At 39.7% G+C, this 22,231-nt stretch overlaps 1 protein-coding gene across 4 annotated transcripts in view; it reads right to left on the bottom strand.

Annotated features, from left to right (window-relative positions):
* Window positions 1-505: 505 nt before the first annotated feature.
* Window positions 506-22,231, bottom strand: part of CUNH4orf17 (chromosome unknown C4orf17 homolog) — a 254,168-nt gene continuing 232,442 nt past the window's right edge. For all 4 annotated transcript variants that reach the window (XM_027773320.1, XM_014589204.2, XM_006152168.2 and 1 more), the window contains 6 exons: window positions 20,414-20,478; window positions 9,605-9,748; window positions 5,393-5,474; window positions 3,629-3,815; window positions 2,283-2,326; window positions 506-878 (listed from right to left, as the gene is read on the bottom strand). In XM_027773320.1, coding sequence (XP_027629121.1) covers window positions 682-878; window positions 2,283-2,326; window positions 3,629-3,815; window positions 5,393-5,474; window positions 9,605-9,748; window positions 20,414-20,478 — 719 coding nt within the window. In that variant the 3' untranslated portion in view covers window positions 506-681. The remainder of the gene's footprint in view (window positions 879-2,282; window positions 2,327-3,628; window positions 3,816-5,392; window positions 5,475-9,604; window positions 9,749-20,413; window positions 20,479-22,231) is intronic.

Here is a 22,231-nt window from a genome sequence, read left to right on the forward strand (position 1 = left end):
TTAGCCCAAGAGTAACATTTTTTAAAATAATTTTTTAAATTTTTATTTATTATTATTTTTAAAATTTGCTATAGAGCAAGCACGCTCACCAGAGAGAGACAAAGTGAGAAAGCAAACCAGCAGGTCTAAGACTCAAACCACGGCTGGCCATGTAGGAGTCCAGTGCCTTCCCCACCACACCATCTGCTGCCCACCCCCCCAGGAATGATTTTTGTAGCTTCTCTTTTGAGAAGAGGTGAGCATCTTTTCCTAATAGTCTAACAACACTGAAATACTACAGATTGCAAAAAATAAGCTCCGACATTAAAATTCTCAGTTTTTTTTAACCCCCTCAAACAGATTGGGTTGAGTCTCAAACCGTAACCGCCTCATTCTGATTACAGATGATTCTAGTACCGTGGCCTTTGGCTCCTGTGTTAGCAGTAATAGTGCAAGCTTGGAAACGCAGTATACAGATACGCATTTCTTTCACATGCGGTGTTATAACGAACCACAGATAGAAACATTGTCTCCACGAATATTTATTTGTGGCATTATACAGGTATTTTGAGATTTCCATATGCCACCAGAAAGAGGACCACTCAATTCCTCTATACCAAAAATATTCTTTTAAAAAAATCATTAGATGTCATGACAACATGAAGCTCACGCCTGTGAAAGAATTGGCCCAGTGTAGAATTGCTACCGCTGGTGCGCTAAAGGATAAGATGTTTTTGGGGGGCTGAGGTCATGTCCTTGTATCGCCCTGGCCGACATTGAGCGGGCTGGTCCACAGTCCTGAGTTTTAGGCCTGGGAGGAGACTTTGGTTTGCTGACATATTCTACAACAGGTATTTTCATCTTACTTCTTATAAACAGTGGGGGAGTGTGCTCAGCCTCTGAAATAGAAAACGATGTAAGTAAGACCATAACTGAGACATCGGGCAGTCTCTGCCATGTTCTAGTGACAAATTTGATACACAAAGAGCTATATGAAGTTACGTAAGTCAGATACACGCACAATTAATAAAATCTGTTCTTACCCTTCTTACCACCTGCTCATCTTCACTGAGGCACCTGTTCTATAAACGTGGAAGATACTTTAACTCTTAGAAACAAACGTGCTTCTGTTAGGAATTGTTTAGAATTAGTGATGGGCAAGGGTGATGGGCAAAGATGGAACTGGTGAGAAAAAGGAGAAGGAGGATCTCTGGCCCTGACAGACAAGGGGTCAGAACAGGTTAATTGTACTCGACCTTCTCAGGGCTCACGTGGTTGCACAGAGCAAGAACAGGAATTTGGGGAGAGGCTGAATAGCACAAAGAACAGAAAGGGGTATGACTTGGGGGTTCTTACACAACAATTTCCAAGTGTCTAGATGGTATAAAGTATGCATGGAGCCTACAAGGGAGACAGGAAGCCGCGCTGCAGGTTCGACAGTCCTAGGGCGAGGAAGTGGAGAGGCCAGGCCCTGGGTCACTCCTGGAGTCACGTAGGAAGTACTTTCTCATTCTAAACTACGCTTAGTGTCTGCTGGCAGCTAGAGCCTCTTTGGGGTTTGGTTCGGCCCAGTGGAAACTGCTGGGTTCTGGAGTGACTCCAAAGAACTCTCATTGATTGATTACCTGCTTCTTCCCGGTATAAGGGGAACTTGTAGAACAGCAGACAGATTTTGTCAGACACTTGTAGGTACACTTTATAGGTGCTGCTTTTTACTGTCATTTTGCTGTGCTTGCTTTAAAATTGGGAGCTGCCAAACATACATGTGTGCCTCAGCTGGGCTACGCTGGACCAAGGTAAGACTCTCCACAATTCTAGATTCTCCCTGGTCTGAACTGTGGACTGGTATGGGCATCTGGGGGTACGAAACTGCCCTTAGCTATGGCATTTCAGCTGTCTCATAGGGCACCTGCTTGTGGCCAATGGCCATTTTTCTTCTCTCTGAAGAAATTATTTAGCTCCAAGACAGTTAAGCTGTGAAGGACCCAAACTGAGGTCACTGTCCCTTCGTCAGGTCAGTGCAAGTCTTCCCTGTTCCTTGATTGGCGTGACCAACGCCGTAGTTCCTGCTGTCCTGCTTCTGACCCTGGCCAGGCACTTTCCCTTTCAAAACAAAGGTCCAGTTATTCAAATTGACCTCTAGGAGAAACTCAGCAGATGCTGTCCCTTAAGCCCAGCTGGAAATCACAGTAGTATGTTACCATTTTTCCTTGAAGAGCACAGGTCCTTAAAATCTGTGCACCTAAGTAGTTAGAACTGGCTGGTTTCTTTTGACACAGTAATGAGCACAAACTGTACTTAACCTTTTGATGCTTCCTTATTTCCTTCGGATCCTTGACTTGGTCCTCTAAATCAATGGAGAGAGAACAAAAATGAATTTCCTAGATAATCAAGATATTTTTTATAGAATATGCTTTCATCAGCAAACTCAGTGAATATGTATCTTAAATATGCTACCTCAATTCTTTGCTTTTTAATATGTAAATATTAAATTTACTCCCCACTGGAAAGCCCAGTTCTGACTTTGGGGAAATACCTAAGCAGTATGTTAGTCACTAAAGCAGAGAGACTGGCCCCTACCATCTCTCAGTTTCTCATTTTATGCCAACTTTAAGGTAGAAACAAATTGCAATGCAAAATTTTCTGTCTTAATGCTTTTTAAAGTAACATGCTATGCTTGATATTTATCTTGTTTGACTTTACCCTCATTTTTTAACCCAACTCTTAATTGTAAAGGAACAAGACTTTCTGTCCCCCTTAACAAACCTCTTACCACACATTCTTTCACCATGATGTTATACATAAATATGCACTCCTTTCAGTTACTGAGATCACAGGGTTTAAGAAAATTTTCTCCTGAAATAATTTCCAATTCCCTTAGTGTTCTTTTTCTCTCTGAAAGCTCCCAGGAGAGTCAGGGAAAATTAAATGAAACAATTATTTTAATCCCTATTGTTGTGTACATACAAAAAAGTGATACTTGTGTGTGATATGCACTTAACAAAATATACAATAACCATAATAATACAACTTCAATTTCCTTTAATGCTTCTATAGTTTATTAAAATGAGACAATCTATTTTCTCAGATTTCTTGGCTACTCCTGCTTTGCCTTTAGTGCAACAGGAATTCTCCTCCAAAAGAAAGGTTATTAGATAAGAAAGCCTCTGCTAAAATGTTCTGAACAGTGGGTCTGAGAACAATTTCCTTATTACACATATGACAGAAAGAAAACACCTACATATATTGTAGATTTTTACTGACTAAAGAGAAGACTTGGAACCACAGCATTGGCCAGCCCATGGTGTGGTGGGTAAAGTAATGGATGCCACATGGCCAACTGTATGGTTTGAGTCCTAGACTCAGCAGCTTGTAAAACATGCCAGATGCGTGTGTGTACATGCTCAAAATTCCAAAAGGAGAGAGAGCTGGAAAAGGGACTGGGGTGCGACAATGCCCCATGGAATGGGGGAGGCATTCCCACTTTCTGTTTCTTTCCTGTGAGCAAACACATCCTCTGATAAAATTTATTAAAAAAATAAAAATAAAAAAAGAACCACAGCGTGCTGAGCATTTTGAGAGATAGCAGGAGAATTCTAAGTCCTCCTGTCCCTAACCCCTGGTGTAGGTGGCCGTTTTATCTAATTACCTGGCCAGCTGATGCTCCTCCTTAGCTCTGGTCAGCACTTTTGACTTTGTGGGTAAATTTAGGGGCATCGTAACTGTGGCTGGCTTCCCTGTCCCTGCTGCCGGCTCTGCTGAGGCGTTCCTTCTGCGATGAGTCAAGTTTATCTCGGCCAGCTCAGAGTGGATCAAAGCTGAGACCCACTCTTTTTCTGATTTAAAAGCAAAAACAATGGGCATGAGGGGAATGGAGGATACTAACCAGTGACTGGAAATACAGGATTAGTTTTTTTATCAGCATCCCAGTGTGAAAGACTGGCAGTCTGTTTTCTGGGTAGGTATCTCTGTGTGAGAATAAAGGTTTGGGCAGAAAAGCTGGCTCACTTTAACCTAGTTCCCATTGGTCATATTATAGAGTGCTCACTGTGTTCACCTACTGAGCTTCTTGGCCCCGAATGGCAGTGGAACAGTTTTAAAATATTGAGTATAGGGAGTCAGCAGGTGGTGCCGTGGACTCCCATATGGCTGACCATGATTCAAGGCCTGGACCTAATCTTGAAAATCGCGCTGGGTGTGTATGCATGCCAAAGATCCCAAGAGGAGAATGGAGAAGGGATTGCAGCATGGCCATCCCCCCTAGGAGTGACTTCTCACTTTCTCCCTCACTGTCTCTGTCTCTCTCTCTGGTGAATGCATGAGCCCTATGACAAAAAAAGAGAAAGAACTTAAGTACAGTCTGATAGGCTGCTGCTGAAAATATAAGGCTATCTATACAAAAATAACAAATGCAATACGATCCCATTAAAATACAGACTAAATAAGTTTAGATAGTGATAAGCTATCTAAAAAGATACACCCAAAGTATTCACTGAAAATCCCTGTGGTCATTTATTGGTTATTCCTGTTCTTTCTCATCATTTTTATTTCCTAATTCATCTGTTCTTTTCTCCCAACAATAAACGTGTTATTTCTAGAATCTGTTAAACATTGCATTCTGAAAAAATAAAGTAGAAAATCACTGAAGACCCACTGACTACAAAGTAGTCTTGCACCGCTGGGGAAAGGTCCTATTTGTAAAACACTCCCCATTTTACAGCACTGGGTCTGTCCCTAGTACACCAGTACTTCTAACCTTCTAACAGGTGCAGCAGTTCTCAAAGAGTGGTCCACAGACCGGTGTTAACAGCGCCATCAGGGAACTCGTTAGAAACATCAGTTCCCAGGCCCCATCTCAGGGTTTGCCTCAGTTGGTCTGACAGCCAGATGACTTGCAGATAGCTGCTCTCTGCCACGGTTGCTCTGGGTGTGCATGGAACTGGCCAGGAAAGGCCCAGAGGAAGCTGGGGAGATGCCTGAGCTGATGGTGTGGGGATCGGCAGAGCTGTGAAGAGTCTGGAACTTGGAAGTCTGAGCTACTGTCATCAGACTGAAGGAAGGGAACAGGCTCTGTGTTCAGGATTCACATGGGCCAGAGGAGTGCCCAGAGAGAACCCTGGGGGAGCAACCTTGGAGAAACACAAACAGCTTGAGTCAGGAGTAAGGCCCCCTGGACCATTTCACGTCACCCGAATGGGTTCAATGTGGCACATACTGAACTTTGGGCTCACTGAATGACCCGCATGCAGCTGGGTACACAGGACTGCAAAGACTGATCCTGAAATACTTGGGAAATCATATTGCAACAATACCTTTGCCAATCCAAGGTAGGAAACTCTAGCTAGTGGCATGTATGCCCAGTTTCTGATAGTAAACTGAGCTCAATGCCTGCAAACGCTTATCATCATCTCACCTTTCGAACTCGCATGAGGCAGCCACTGTAGAACTTCTGCCAGAGAGTCAGTATGTAAAATGTCACAGAGTTTTGCCAGGATCTGATAAAAAATATAAGAGTTACAAAGTGGTCTAGTCTGTTCTAATGCTAAGAATGGAGTTACCCGAGTCTGATGATTTAAGAGAATAGATGTTTATTTAGCTCATGGTTTTGGAGGCCAAGGTCAAGGGACCGCATCTGGTGGGAATCTTCTTGCTGGGAGATAACATGGCAGAGGGCATGGCAGAGTGAGCACAGAGCAGGGCGTGTCTCTGTCTCACTCCCTCTCCTTATAAACCCCCCAGGACTCAGTCATGGAGGGCCCACCAATGCCTAATTTCTTTGCCAAGGCCCCGCTTTTCAACACTATAATCAGGTTAAGTGGTTAAGTCTCCACCCTCAACACCATTACGATGGTTCAAAAAATTTTAACACAAATTTTGAGGAGACCTATTCAGAAACCATACTGCATGGTGAGCAAAAACTTACAAAGTTTCCTTTACCTTCTCCAGAATCTCATTGTCCCAAAGTCACCTCCATACCTGATGCCCAACTTAGTCAAGTAAACTTTAGCTTGGCAGCCAGATTTCAAGTAGTATGGGTGAAGTCTTAACAAAAACATTTTCAGTACAAGGAATAGTTTAGGCTAGGTGACAGTGTCATTCTCTTGTATCTGTTTAGTACCAACGCCCTCTAGTAGAAGCAAGTTGTTTCTCGAGGGAATTGATCCTTTCCTACTGCACTGCGGGGTTCTAATGGCAATCTGTCAACCACACATGGCCCCTCTGGGTTGTTCTCACCATACTGAGGGGGAGAGGGACGTGACGTGAGCTGGATTCGTCATTGCACTTTAGTTACTAGAACTCAGTGATTGACTTACTGGGATAGGAATATAATCCCTTTTACTCAATCAGAATCCTTTCCTAAGATTTTTAAAAATCTAGAGCTATATGTTGAAGTGTAAGTGAAAAAGGAGATAGAAATTTCCAATAAAAATTGACTATAATAAGTATTAAAATTAAAGTACAAAGTATTGGGTCATTGGGAAAATCATGACACATTTTTTGCAAAGAAAAACATAGGAAAATACATCATGACTTTCCTGACGACCTAATACTAAGTACATGTGATAAAGTTAGAGCCTTCATTCTGTCTGCTATTGGCATTTAGACATATCTGGAATTTATATTTGTCTCAACTTCAGTCCTAAATATCTATCTGCCCACCAGATGTATCCATTTAGATATACTATAGGTACTTGAACCCAAAATACTTAAAACTAAGACCATATTTTTCTTCCCAAAACCTGCTCTAAACGTGCTCTTCCTCCCAGTTCCTCTATCTCAGTGAACAGCATTGGCATACATTGAGTTGTGAAAGACTCTGGTTTCATCCTCCACAGCTCCTCTTCCCTTTTCTACAGTGTACTGTCAGGCAAGTCCAGCAAATTCTACCTTCTGAGTATCTCTCAGATCTCCATTTCTTTGTATTCCCACTTGTTTGACCCAGTCTAAAGCAACATCAATTATTGTTCAAACTCCTGCAACATCCTTTCTCTTAGTTTCTCTGCCTAGAATCTTAAATTATTATTAATTCAATAATTATTTATGTCAGTCATTAATCTAGAGACTGGAAATACAGATGAAATTAAAGGGCTCAAAAATGAACTGCCCTTGTTGAACTTTGTTATCATACTAAGATTTCCATCCTCAATAGTTCCATATCCTAGAAGAGATCATGTTTGCTCCCAATTTCATAACAAATCAACAACTATGGAAAAAAATCTAAGAATCCTATGGTATTCTGTAGGCCACTCTGCTTGTATTTTTATTTTAATCAATCTAGTGATTGCACATTACTCCTAGATTTTGCTAGCATATAGATCACTCATTGATCAGAATCATCCTTTTAGTTAGAGGAAGTAGAATATGTGCACCTAGGAGATCTTGTGCATTCTTGTTCCGGGCATCTATGCAGACATACAATGGACCACAGCAGCCTCCAGTCTTGAGGAAACATTGGTACTGCAGCCCAGGGTAGGGGCAGCTAGGCTTCTGAGTGTCAGAGAAACTATGGCTGTTTCAGAGGGTCTCAATCAAGTCTGGATCAGGTCTAGACAAATGGTGAAGTATCCAAGGAGATTCTCTCTGTAATTCCACCCTTAGAAGTCTATTAAGTTATTCCCTGGTATTCTTCAAAGAACTTTTCCAAGATCTCATGTTTTCTTGGAGTGGTGTAACATTAAATCCTACAAGTAACTTGATATTTCTTTTGCCATTGAGGTAACTGAAAAACTACATGTGGGGCTCTAGGTATCATCATATTGGCAAAAATGTAGAGCAGACAACCAGGGAGGCTTCAGGAATTGAAAAGTCCTCTGCTTCCAACTTGAGAGGACAGGTTTTCAGCATCAGAGGTACCCACAATCACCCAGCAAAGATCCTGGAGGTGGTATTGTTGGGATTAACATGAAAGTTGTCCTGTCATTCTGTCTCTTGCAAGATTTTTCAAATCTCATTCTAACAGATTCTCCAAAATGGCTCCTGAACTTGAGTTCTGGATATCCATCCTAAACATCTCATGAGACTACAGAATATATATAACTGAAATCCTCCCATCTTATTGACATTATTCTAGAATGAGAAGTATTCTCTTCCTTTTGATCTTCTCAGTGGTTATCTTTTTCTTAGATTCCTAATCTAAGTCCAGAAACTAGAGAACTTCCTCCTCTTGTGAGCAATGAAAAAAGCTCCATATCAAAGTGTGATTAAAGAATTCCCACATGTGCTAGAACCTGTAGTCATCCACTCTTAGGAGATAACCACTGAGAAGATCAAAAGGAAGAGAATTCTTCATAGGGCAAAGCCCTTATGATGACAGTGAGCAAACTGTAGAAAGACCAGTGTGCTAGACACTGGGGGGAGGTGGACAGCAGCCCTGAAGACTTTTGTATCACATGAAGTTTTTAGCCAGTATCATCAGGAAATCGTGTATACACAAGTCAAATCAAGAGATACTCTCCCTTTTCCATCTTTCCTTTTATTCTCCTTTCCAATTTTAATCATTGAATAAAATATTACCCCAGTGCCACTGTTGTGCTTTTTAAACATAAGATCCTCATCAGTGTTACTCAACAATCATCCTTACAACAAAAGTTCTGTTATTTGCTACTACAGATACTGAGCCCTGAACATGGCTGTTAAAGTCGTGATTATAATACTTTAAGCCTTAGTTCACTGCATGGACCTTGTGATGGGGCATGTGGAGGTTACTAAGGGGATTTAACAAAGGAAAAAACTCGCAGATGACAAAAATCGACTGATCAATTTATTCTTCATTTTATGTCGCTCTCAGAAATAACTGTGGCTGAGAAGAACTTTCCAGGAGGCTGATATGTTATGTGACTATTAATATAACTACATTTATAACCCCAAGAAGAAAATGTTTTCATATTTTTCTATGCAAAATGAATCATGACTTTTCCGACAACTCAGTAGTTTTGCAAAGACAAGAAGGAGACTATTGATTGAATGGCTGCCTTAAAATACATGAAGGGAATGTATAGACAGTGGCAAGAATTGAGCAGCAGGGCCTTTTTTGTTGTTGTTTTTTTCTTTTTCTTTTTAAATTTTATTTATTACCATATTTTTAAATTATGTTTAATCACATGTGTCTTTATAGTGTATAACATTTCCTTTTCCAGCACAATTACCATGAATATCATTTAAGACAAAGACATTACTATCCATGTCATCATCATCAAATAGCTTTTCATCATTTTTTTCAAATTATTATTACTATCCTTATTTATTCTCATTATTTTTTTAAGCATTCAATCACTATCATTTGGGCAGTAATGCCTTTCAAACATTAGGGAATGATGAAGGAAGACATGGGGACAATGAGGCAGGGTGAGTTTGGCAAATGCCAAAGGTCTCATTCTGTCTAAACCATTATGTCTCATTATGTCTAATCCCATTTAAAGTAACAGGATTCTAGGGAAAAGTAAGACTACACATGAAAATAGCAGCAGAACTTGGATTTCAAACAAAGTAGTTAGTTATAAATCAATCCTTTTGTCAGTGAGGAGCAGCCACTCAAGAGTTTTAAGGCTACAAGTGATTTTTTTTTTTTTTTTTTTGGTATGGCATGCTATTCCCCAGTCATGGATCTAATACACCTGTCTCTTACTTTTATTTCCTGATCCAGATAGTTTGGTATGCAAACAGTGTTCTCTTTGACATCAGGCTTGGTACTTGTTCCCTCTGAAGACCAGGAGCCAGCCGTAGAGCATGCCTTTGGTGGTGACAATGGCTTTTTGGCCTTAGGTTCTTCCTAAATCAAAGGTATAATATAATCAGTATCCATTTGCATCCACTTAATTTTTTTAATGAAAATTCGGTGTTAGATGAATGAGGAATATTATAGTTCATTGTTTTCATATAGTTAACTGTAAAAGTGAAAGAGTTTAGTTATAATCCTCCCTTAAGCTCTTTCAAATATCTGTACTTGGAAACAAAACAAATAATATTACTAACTTTAGGCAAAATTATTTTAAACCCTGGGTGAAACATTAAAATGATTTTTCAAATGTTTCTTGTGTAACCCTTACTTATTTTGCAGTTCTAGGCAACAGCCAACTCATGACACGTGAGATTTCCCATTGATTTGGGAAGCGTTCTGTTCCATGGCCAGGAAAGGAGAGCTGGGAGTTTAGGTGTTGCCTGTGAAAAGACAATGCAACGTGAACTGCCAATTCCTTTCTCTGCTAAGTGGCAGCTGAGAGCTGGAGAGTCAGAAAAGCAAAACTAAATTCCTTTGTTTGATCAACTGGAAGAGGAAATAGGCTATTTTCTTGTTCTGGGAGGTAAATAGACTGAAGTTGTTAAAAAAAAAAAAAAGGCAAGCTCGTAGGTACATTAAGTCCAAAAAGAGCTATGGAGGCGTGACATCTGTGTGTCTGTGCCAGCAGCGACTTCTCATTTAACCTTCAGAAGTGACTGATACAGAAAGACACATAGAAGCTAGCTGCTAAATGACTCAACAACATGGGACCATAATGATTGGAACTGATGGAACATTCTTTAACTGCTGACATTTAGTGAATATAAAGCTGTGTTGTATTTAGAGGCATTCTGTTTTTCTTTTTTAATAGTTATGTATTTAATTCCACTTGTTGTTGTTATTATTATTATCATTATTATTATTATTACTTAGTTTGACCAAAGAGAGAGAGAGAGAAAGCAAGCCACCAGGTCTGGGACTGGAACCGTGGTCAGCCATGTGGGAATCCAGCAACCCAAACACCACACCACCTGCCAGGCTGAGGCATTCTTTTTTTTTAAAGTTTATTAAGCTTATTTTTCAGGGCAATCGTAATATTCATTTGGTTCAACCCTGTCACTGAACACAACTCAAATGTGTAGCTGAGATACAAATAAATTAAAGAGAAGCAAACAAGATAGTAAATAGTTAACAGGTCAAAAATGAAGGGGAGTGAGAAGTGGAGGCGTAGGACTGCAGAGTGGAAGCCACTTTGCCCCGAGGTCACTGTCAAATCCTGAAAAATGAGAACTTTCTTTTTGACAGTCTTCAAGGTCCTGAATCGAGACAGGCCTCAAAGGTTAGGCTCAAGAAAGGGCTACACTCTCCAGGTGAAGGTAACCTAGAAGTGTAACAGTTCTGGAAGAAAACACAGCCTGGGACCGAGGCTGGGACTTGGTTATTTTGATCTAGGCCGGTAGAGTCTCCAGCTCTCTACAGGCGTAAACACAAACTCTCCCTGGAAGGAAGTCTACCATGATGGGCTGCAGATGCCTCCACATTGTGTTTCATATGTATAATATGGCCAGCAATTGAGTCAGGAGTCCAGAAAGACATTACAATGAGAATTAGAAAAATACCTGAACTTAATGAAAATGTTACATAGTAATAATTGTGAAAGCAGCAAAAGCAGTCTTCAGAGGAGAATCATAGCTTTTTTAAAAAAAGATTCTGATTTTTTTTCTATATTTACAGTAAAATGCATGTGCATATGAGAAAGAGAGAGAAATGAGCACTCTTCACATGGTCTGGCTGCACCACGATCCCCTTCTTCTGGTCCAACTATCAGATTTGGACACCTGCATGCATGCCTGGTCTCAAGTTAACTAGGACTAGGACTTATGCGGTAGTCACTTTTAGGATGAGGCCTCTCTTGAGCAGTACATTACCACTGGGCCACAGAGATGGCCCTGGATTTTATAACTCTGAGATGTATGTATTAGAAATAGAAAAGGAAGCTGGTAAGGGCCAGTAGGTGGTATGGTGGTTAAGGCACTGGACTCCCACATGGCCAACAACAGTTTGAGACCCAAGCACGCATGCCCAAAATCCCAAGTGGAGAATAGAGTAGAAGAGATTACAGTGTGGCCATCCCTCCTGGGGGTGATTTCTCACTTTCCCTCTCTCTGTCTCTTTCTATCTCTCTCTGGTGAGTGCACACACCCTTCAGCAAAAACCGAAAAAAAAGAAAAAAAGAGCCACTCTTTCTCTGTCTGCTCAGGTCCGTCCTAGTTCTACTCTTACTTAATGAACTACCTTTTCCTTGCTCTGTTTGTGTGTTTCAGTCAATTCTTTGTCTGAAACACCAAGAACCTCAATATCATCACAGAAGCCATCCTGCAACATATATTGTGGCAAGCCACCCAGGAGGTTACTCCAATCCCATAATGAAGACTTTTCTACCCCTGTTGGAAAACTTGAAAAACTAAGTTGTAAAATTGCAAATGACCATACAACAGGGATATTGACTCCTTGGGATGTCTACTGCAAGTCATCCAGCACCAATAATGGCCCTCACCAACACTCCCAAGGACACACCTGGGCATTATCTCAGTTATCTGCCCCTGACCTCTGCCCCTGACCTCACTTTCCCACCTAAATCAGAGGGTAAGAGTTTCATGATCCCCAATAGGTAGGGTCAATGCCCCTTTCCAGCATGAAGCAATTACAGAAGACAGACTGTCCACTATCAGCTCCCCAAAAAGATTTATGGGGAATCATGACTCTCAATGGTAAAATGAGGCATGAGAAAGCTAGCAAGTGGAGGTGAGTAAGGGGCTGGAGCATCTGCCCATGTGGCTAGATAGAAAAATCTGATCAAGACAGAAAAAGTCCTGCCCAAGGTAGTATATAGGCAGGAAATTAGTGGGAGATGTCTAACTGATTAAGCAAGATTTGATATAGCCAATAAGATAAATCAATGGGCCCAGCCACATTTGATATAGCAATGAGAAATCAGTGGGTCCACCCACATTTGATAGAGCCAATGAGATGAAAACAATCAGTGGGCTCAGCCAATGATCGACCCACACAACCTAGGTTAAAAATTATAAATCCGAGGGACCAACAGATGGTGTAATGGTTATGTTGCTGGATTCCCACGTAGTTGGTCGCAGTTCAAATCCTGACCTGTTGGCTTAAACTCATGCCAGGCATGTGTGTGTCCATGACCAAGACCCTAAGAGGAGAATGGAGGAGAAGGGATTGGGGTATGGCCATCCACCCTGGGGGTGATTTCTGTGTGTGTGTGTGTGTGTGTATAAATTTGGCAAAATGCAACTGCTGGGGCCTTTTGAGCCACTCTTTCTCTGTCGGCTCATGCCCACTCCTATCTCTCAGGAGTATACTTTCACTTTTACTTAATAAACTACCTTTTCTTTACACTAAAAAAAAAAGAGAGAGAGAGAGAGCAAGAGAGAGAGAGAAAAGAAAAGAAAAAGGAGGGGCTGGGACAACTAAAGATTTTCTGCCCAGACCTCACTGTCTAGACCCCAATCTAGAGTAGAGAGGCAAAGAGCAGGCTCTTTGAGAAACCATCTGCATTTGAGCTGTGAGCAATCTCTTTCAGGGGCTAGGTCAATTATAAATTTTCTGCTCAGACTTTACCCTTCAGATCCCAATCTAGAATGGGAGAAAAACGGAACTGCAGAGATTGCATGTCATCTCTTCCTGCACACCTCTGAACACTCAAATTGAATTTTAAGAAATTAGGAAACAGGACCAGCAGTTGGCATAATGGCTATGTGGCTGGACTCCCATATAGTCGACCGCAGTTCAAGTCCCGGACCCAGTGGCTTAAACTCATGCCAGGCACGTGTGTGTGCATGTGTGCCCAAGATCATTAGAGGAGAATGGAGGAGAAGGGATTGCAGCATGGCCATCCCCCCCGCGGGGGGGGGATTTCTCACTTTCTGTCTCTCTCGGTCTTACTGGTGAGCACACGCACCTTATAGCAAAAACCTCTCAAAAAAAAAAAAAGAAATTAGGAAAAAAAGTATAACCCATCAGATGCCAGAAACCACCACAGAGGCACAACAAATAGGAGAAACCAAGAAAATCTCTCTTCCCCAAAGGAATAGAACAACTCCTCATCCTCCACAGATAGTACTTGTGGAAATGTCAGATATAGAATTTAGAATATTCATAGTGACAAACACATGCAAGAAAGAGAGACAATGAACTCCAGAAGATGCAGAAGAAAAGAGACAATTAGTTCCAGGGGGTAAGGAAGTTCTTGTACAATCTGAAAGAGGAAACACACACCATTAAAAAAAAATCAAAAGGAACTATTAGAGATAAAGGCTGTAATACAGGAAATCAAAACCTCCCTTGAAAATATTAAAAGCAGATTAGATCATGCAGAAGATCAAATCTCATATGTAAAAAACAGAATCTCTGGCCTAGAAAATTTCAACACAAAGACTAAGAAAATAGCCCCCCAAAATGAGAATAATATACGAGCAATACTAGATACAGTTAAACATCCAAACATCAGGATTATTGGTATCCTAGAAGGTGAAGAAACTAATCAGGGCATTGATAATCTATTCTATGAAATCCTGCAAGAAAATTTTCCAAATCTAGAGAGGCATTCAAATATCCAGACCCAAGGGAACCAGCAGTTAGCGTAATGGCTATGTCGCTGGACTCCCACGTAGTTGACCGTGGTTCGCGTCCTGGACCCGGTGGCTTAAAACTCACGCTGGGCGCGTGTGCATGTGTGCCCAAAATCCCAAAAGGAGAATGGAGGAGGAGGGATTGCAGCGTGACCATCCCCTCTGGGGGGGTGATTTCTCACTTTCTGTTTCTATGTCTCTCTCTGTCTGTCTGGTGAGTGCACGTGCCCTACAGCGAAAACCTCTCAAAAAAACAAAAAAAAATCCAGACCCAAGAAATATAAGGGACCCCAAATAGAATCAACCCAAGAAAATCTTCTCCAAGGCACACCATAGCCAGATTGACCAAAACCACAGACAAAGACAAGATACTAAAACTGGCAAGAAAGAAATGTCAGGTTACTTACAAGGGGTAGCCCATCAGGCTAACAGCAGACAGTTCATTAGAAACAATGCAAGCAAGGAAAGAATGGGAAAATAAATTCAAAGTGTTAAATGAATGAAGAACAGTTTCAACCAAGAATAGTATACCTGGCAAGATTATCCTTCATATGGGAAAAAAATACAAGAACATTCTCAGATAAACAAAACCTAAAAGAATTTACCAACACCAGACCAGCTTTCCAAGAAGTTCTGAACAGAGCACTGTACCAAAAACTAAAGACAGACACACAGAAATAGAGTCCAAAAACAAGAAGAAAATAGCCAACTTAATGGTAGGGACAAGTCCGAGTTGAATGTTAACTTCCAGAATTTAAACAGAAAGATTGGATCACAACTGAAGAAGAATTACATGAGACTGAACTAGTGAAATAGAATTTTATCATTTTTAACTAAAATATTACTGATTTTTGTTCTATGCTTTGTTTTCCAGATTTAAGGATTTTTGTCTTCTCTTGATAAGTTCATCTACCTACTATTCGAACAGAATCCTAACCTTTCTCCTGGCTTTAAGTCTTAAGCAAATTTCTTTTAACTTTTTTAAAATTTTGATTTATTAAAGCTAAAACTGCTTTTCTTGAAATTAAAAATACATTAAAAATAATTATTTAATGACCACAGTAAGGATATAGCCTCAGCTAGGTGCTACTTTACAGTATGTTCATTCTATTCACTGAGTTTTATGCCTAAAGTCAGACATGTGTTCACAGATATGTGTCTATCAGCTGAATTTACTATTAAAAGTATTTAGATTAATTAAGATATTTTGTGAATCAATAAAATGTGGGGGGAAAAAAGGCATGGAGAGTAACTGTAGATGCCAGAGACAGTTGGGAGAAGGGTGGGAAATGGCAGAGGGTGAGAAGTGAGTAATCAAGGGGAAAAGAAAAAAAAAAGAAACAAATGATATAAGAAATAAGATATAGAAAAGTATTTGTTGATGATAACATGTATGGTAATATCCTTGGCTAAGCCAATATACAGTATATTCGGGATGGGAAATCACGTTTTATATGCTGTGATGATATACAGTGAATGAATGTAAAATAAATAAATTTTAAAAAGAAAAAAAAAGAGGGAACCAGCAGTTAGCGTAATGGCTATGTCGCTGGACTCCCACGTAGCCGACCGCGGTTCATGTCCCGGACCCGGTGGCTTAAAACTCCCGCCGGGCACTTGTGCGTACGTGCCCAAGATCCCGAGAGGAGAATGGAGGAGAAGGGATTGCGGCGTGACCATCCCCCCTGGGGGGTGATTTCTCGCTTTCTGTCCTGTTTGTCTGGCGAGCGCACGCCCCCTATAGCAAAAAAAAAAAAAAAAAAAAAAAAAGAAAAAGAAAAAAAAAGAAAAGCTTATATCCACAGAAATTAACAATATATAAACAAAATATACAACATGGGAGAAAAAATATCACAAAAAATGCATTCTTTGATTATATTAATGAAAGTGATAATTTCTGTTGAAACTGATCAAGAAAAACAAAGACAGAGTCGATAGTGGTGAAGTGATAAAGCAATTCTCTGTGAGACTGACTTGCATGAGATATTTCTTGGTTCACATCTAGAGACCTCTCTGAACATGGCAGGTGCACACATGCCCATAATCTGGGGCTGGCTGATACCGGAGGTGGATTGTGGCATGAAGACCTTATTGGGAATGCCTGTCTTTCTGTCTCTGTGCCTCTCCCTCTCTATAGCTAATGGAAGAAAGAAATAAACTTTAAATAGAAAAATAGAGACCAGCAGATGGTGTAATGACTATGTCACTGGACTCCCACGTAGTCAATCATGGTTCGAGTCCTGGACCCGTTGGCTTAAACTCACACCAGGCGCATGTGCATGTGTGCTCAAGATCCCAAGAGGAGAATGGAGGAGAAGAGATTGCAGCATGGCCATCTGCCTGGGGGGCGACTTCTTGCTCTCTGTCTCTCTATTTCTGTCTGTCTTTCTGGCGAGTGCACATGCCTTATAGCAAAACTCTCTCCATAGAAAGAAAGACAGAAAGAAAGAAGAAAGAAATCAACAGAACTTATATTTAAAAGTGTACTTCTTACGGATCCTGCAGATTTCTATAAAAATAAGGGGGGCCAGCAGGTGGCATAGTGTTTAAAGTGCTGAATTCACACATGGCCAGCTTGGGTTTGAGTCCTAGACCTGGCAACTTGAAAATCACACCAAAATGCTAAGAGGAGAAGGGATTGATGCATGGCCATCCTCCCTGGAGGGTGGTTTCTCACATTCCCTCTCACTGTCTCTCTCTCTCTCTGTCTCTCTCACCCAAGTGCGCATGCTCTATGGCAAAAACCTTTAAAAAGTTTTTTTATTATATCAGTACTTTATCAATGAATTTAAACCTTTATATGAAATGAACAATGTTCAGAAAAGAATATACTATCAAAATTAAGTCAAAAATAAATATAAAATCTGAACAGTTCTATAACAAAATATATTCTAAAGAGAAGAATATTATCAGGGAAGAAGACAATAATTTGATAATTATAAAAAGATCACTTTTTTAAGAGCATATAACAAACCTAAACATTATGACCAATGAGGTTTTTACCAGAAATGCAAATAGAAAGGGGGCCTGTGGGTGGCACAGTGGTTAAGGTGCTGGCCTCTCAAGTGGCTGACCATGGTTTGGGTCCCAGACCTGGTGGCTTGATACTTATGCTGGGCACATGTGCTTATATGCCCAAAATCCTGAGAGGAAAATGAAGGAGAGGGAATTAAGACATAGCCGTCCCACCCCCGGGTGGGGAAGGTGATTTCTTGTTTTTTGTCTCTCTGTCTCTCTGCAAGCACACATGCCCTATAGTAAAAGTCTCTAAAATTTTATATATATATAAAATTATATATATATATATATATACACACACACACACACATATATAAAGAGTAATATAGGAATCCACAAGTACTATCAGAGATTTTAGCACCTCTCTCTCAGTAACTGTTAGAAAGAGTAGCAAATCAATGAATCTGTAGAAGACTTCATCAACAGTATTGACCATCTTAGCATAATATTTATGTATATTACTTTGTACCTACATATTTGGAAATTAAATAATATAATTTTAAGTAAACTATGCACTGAAGAAGAAATTAAAGGGGAATTAGGAAATATTCTGATAATACTGAGTAATTTAAGAATAGAAAGGAAGATTCAAGATAGCAGAATTTGGGGGACATAACCAAAGTACTGTTTACAGAAAAATGTTAATAATATATGCTTACTTTAGAAAGGAAAATATCTCAAATCAATGAACTAAGCGTTTACCTTTATGTAATGATAACAGCCAAAATCAATGAAATGGAAACAGAAAAAGCAAAATAGTTAATGAAATGAAACACTGATACTTTAAAATCAATAAAACACAAGTCTGGCTAGACACATCAGGGGAAAAGGAGATAGAAATGACCAGCACCAAGAGTTAAAGTACAAACATCTCTCCAGGTTAAAAACTGTGAAAAGGAATATTGTATGAACAACCTTATATCAGCAAATTTACAACTTAGATTTAAAACGGACAAATTTCTTGAAAATACAAACTGCCAAAACTCACTAAAGAATAAAGATACGATCAAAATGGCCTAAATTGCTGGAGAAGAAAATGATTTGTAATTAAAAACTTGATTCAAAGAGAACTCCAAGCCTAAATGGCTTCATTGAAAAATTCTACTAACCTTTAAGAAAGAAATAATTTCAATTCTACATAAAATCTTCCAGAATATTAAAGAAGAATTCCCAATTTAATAAACTTTTGGCTGATACTAAAACATGAAAAAGATATTATAAGAAACCTACAAACAAGTATTCCTCATCAACATAGAATAATGCTAACAATATTTTATGAAATTTAGTATATAAAAAGGATAACACATTATGACCAAATGAGGTTTTTATCAGAAATGCATGGTTTCTTTAACATTTGAAAGTTAACCAATGTAATTCACTATATTAACAGACTTAAAAAAAAAAAGAAAAATCATACAACAATCTCAAATAGATGCAAAAACATTTGGCAATATCATTCTCCATTTCTGATAAAACTCACAGCATATTAGGAATGGGAAAAAAAATCCTCAGCCACATAAAGAGACCTATGAAAAAGAAAACTAACATCCTGTTTTATGGTGAAAGCTGAATGCTTCTCTCAATAGTCAGGTTTAAAGTGTGGCTGTCTCCTCTCATGACTTCTAGTCGCCATTTATATTAGATATTCTAGCCATTGCAATAAGATTCATGAGAGCAGCTGAAATTATAAAGGAAAATCTAATCACTTGTTGACCTTTTGTCTAAGATCAAGTGTCAAAAAATTTATAAATTTGGAGTTCATCAAAATTATAAATTATTTTTCACAAGACACTGCTACACAGGAAAAAAAAATCAAGCCTCTGACTGGAAGAAAGTATTTGCAAAACATACATGTGATAGAAGATTTATATCTAGACTGTATAATGAGCTTCTAAAGCATCATAATTAAAAAGGTCAACAATCTAATTTTAAAAGTGGGCAAAAGACTTGAATATACATTTCCCATATAAAGAAATATAGATGTCAAATAAGAACATGAAAAGATGTTCGGACCAGCAGATAGCGTAATGGCTATGTCACTGGACTCCCATGTAGTTGACCACAGTTTGAGTCCTGGAACAGGAGGCTTAAACTCACGCCGGGCATGTGTGTGTGTGTGTGTATGTGTGTGTGTGTGCATGCCCAAGATCCTGAGAGGAAAATGGAGGAGAAGGGATTGCGGCGTGGCCATCCCCCCTGGGTGCTTTCTGTCTCTCTGTCTTTCTGACAAGCACAAGTGCCCTATAGGAAAAAAAAAAAAGAACATGAAAAGATGTCAACCTCATTTGGGAAATTAAAACAGTGATACAGTACCGCTACATACCCACTAGGTCAGCTAAACAGCCTGGCCATACTGTTCTGGGACTCTAATAAATGGCTAGTGGGAATGTAACATTGTACAATCACTTCGGAAAACTATTTGGTCACTTCTAAGGCCCAGTTGTTCCACTCTTAGATGATATCCAAGAGAAAAGAAAGTGTAAGTTTATACAACGACTTGAACATAAATGTTTACAACATCTTTATCAAACATTGGAGACAACCTAAATGTCCCTCAACAGATGAATAGATGAATGGGTCACCATGCAATCAAATACTTCTCAGTGACAAGAAAGAATAAACTATTGAGGCATACAGCAACACACATAAATCTTAAAAATAATCATGGTGGGTTACAGAAACAGATATTAATGAATGAATTCACCATATTATTTAGTTTATATAAAATCCAAAAACTTCATGCTAATCTGTAGTAACAGAAAGCAGATAAATGTTTGCTCGTGGGAGGACTAGGATCACAAGCAAATTCAGGGGGTGACGGAAGATGCATTCTCTTCATTTCAGTGGTAGCTTTCCAGGTGTGTACGTGTATTTTGCCAAAATGTAGCAAACCAAGCACTTAGAATATGTGTATTCCATATCATATAAATGATATTCAATAAAGCTGTTGAAGACATTGCGAAACACAATGTCTTTCAGAAAGGTATGTAAAAAAGAGAGGAAATGAAACTAGGTAGATAACTATAAACAGCTGTTTCTTTACCTTCTTAATTGTTAAGGGGTTCTCACAGGAAGTTTTGAAGCACTCTGGGATTTTTCTACAGGGTTCTGAAATGAAATAAAGAAGAAATATATTTAAACTGAAAAAGAATTTCAATTGCATAATAATATGTCAGTTACAAAAACAAATGAAAGTATATCTGAGTTTAAATTAAAGTCAACTCAGGGATCTGTTATAATTATTCAGAAACTTGCAGGTAGAATTGCACTGTAATAACTTAATATTTATGTTAAAAAATTAATTCTAGGGGCCAGCAGGTAGCATGGTGGTTAAGGTGCAGGACTCCCATCTGGCCAACCGCGGTTTTAGCCCCAGATCTCACAGCTTGCTTTCTCACCCCCCTCCCTCATTCCCCCATGTCTTCCTCTCTCTGGTGAGCGTGCGTGCCCTGTAACGAATTTTTAAAATAATCATGATAATGATAAATAAAATTAAATAAATAATTCTTTTTTAAAAAATTAATTCCATGCCCAATATGTTGATACAAAAACACTCTGCAAGTGCTCTCTTAATCTGGTTAAATTGATTTTAAAAGGACATATTTCAGTAGGAAACATGTTTTCCTCTGTCTTCTGCCCATGGAACTGTCACCTTCTCTAATAAGAGAATTTTGGGGCCAGGCAGTAGTGTGGTGACTAAGGTGGCTGGGTCCCACATAGCTGACCACAGTTTGGAGGCTTGAAGAGTACGCCAGGCATGAATGTGTGCATGCCCCAAATTCCAAAAGGATGAAGAACTGAAAGAGAAGGAATTGCAGTATGAACATGCCCCACTTGGCGGGGGTGGAATGGGAGTGGGTACCATTCTCCATGGGATTGGGTTTTTCCATTTCTCTTGTCTCTCTCTGTCAAGTGCACACACCCTCCATGAAAAAAAAAAAGATAGAGAGAGAGAGAAAGAGAGAGAGAGAGAGAAAAGAAAAAAGAGAAACACCGGTTTCCACAGTCAAGAGGAGGGAGGGGATGCCTCGGGTCACTGATGCTTCACTTGCTCTAGCAATGTCCAGGAAGATAAAGGTAGGTGCTAGAATGCTGCTGCATGCAGAAAGCCAGTTGGCATGTGCTGACCCTGCCTTTGGACAGCCCTGAATCCTGAATTGGCACACTGGGGTGTTACAGCAGGAAAGCCCAGGTCTCCAGCCACGCTTCAGAACAGAAAGTAACAACAAGATGACCTTACCCCTTGTGCCTCATGATTTTTACTAGATGGTAACACCTAATTTCCATCAAGGGACACTTTCTTACAAATGCCATTCTTGGGGCTGGCAGGTGGTGTTCTGGTTAAGGGCACTGGACTCCCACATGACTGACTGTGGTTCAAGTCCCAGATCTAGCAGCTTGCTTTCTCACTTTCTGTGTGTGTGTGTGTGTGTGTGTGTGTGTGGTGTGTGTGTGTGTGTGTATGTGTGTGTGTGTGTGTGTCCCTCTCTGGTATGAATGAAAGAATGAATAAATAAATAAATAAATAAAGTTAAATAAAATAATTCTTTTTAAAAATGCCATTCTTAAGTTTCTAGGTTCCACAGAGCCTAGAAAAGGGGCATCAGAAAGAAGGTGGAATAACAGGCCTTGAGTTTTCATTGCTAGTGGAAGACAGGGGAGAGAAGCTCTGGAAAGGATGAAATGAGTTAAGTGTGAAGAACTTCGAATGGCATCTGTCACAGAGTAAGCACTTGACAACTTATCACTCTTACTGTTATGTTTAGAAAGATGTATATTTTACCACATTATATTAAAAAAAATTCCATGTACAAAGTTTGGTAATAGCATGTAATTGAGTAAGGTAGCAGAAGGAAAGAGT

The sequence above is a fragment of the Tupaia chinensis genome, unplaced genomic scaffold (assembly GCF_000334495.1).
Source record: "Tupaia chinensis unplaced genomic scaffold, TupChi_1.0 Scaffold000340_1, whole genome shotgun sequence".
Classification (NCBI taxonomy): Eukaryota; Metazoa; Chordata; class Mammalia; order Scandentia; family Tupaiidae; genus Tupaia; species Tupaia belangeri.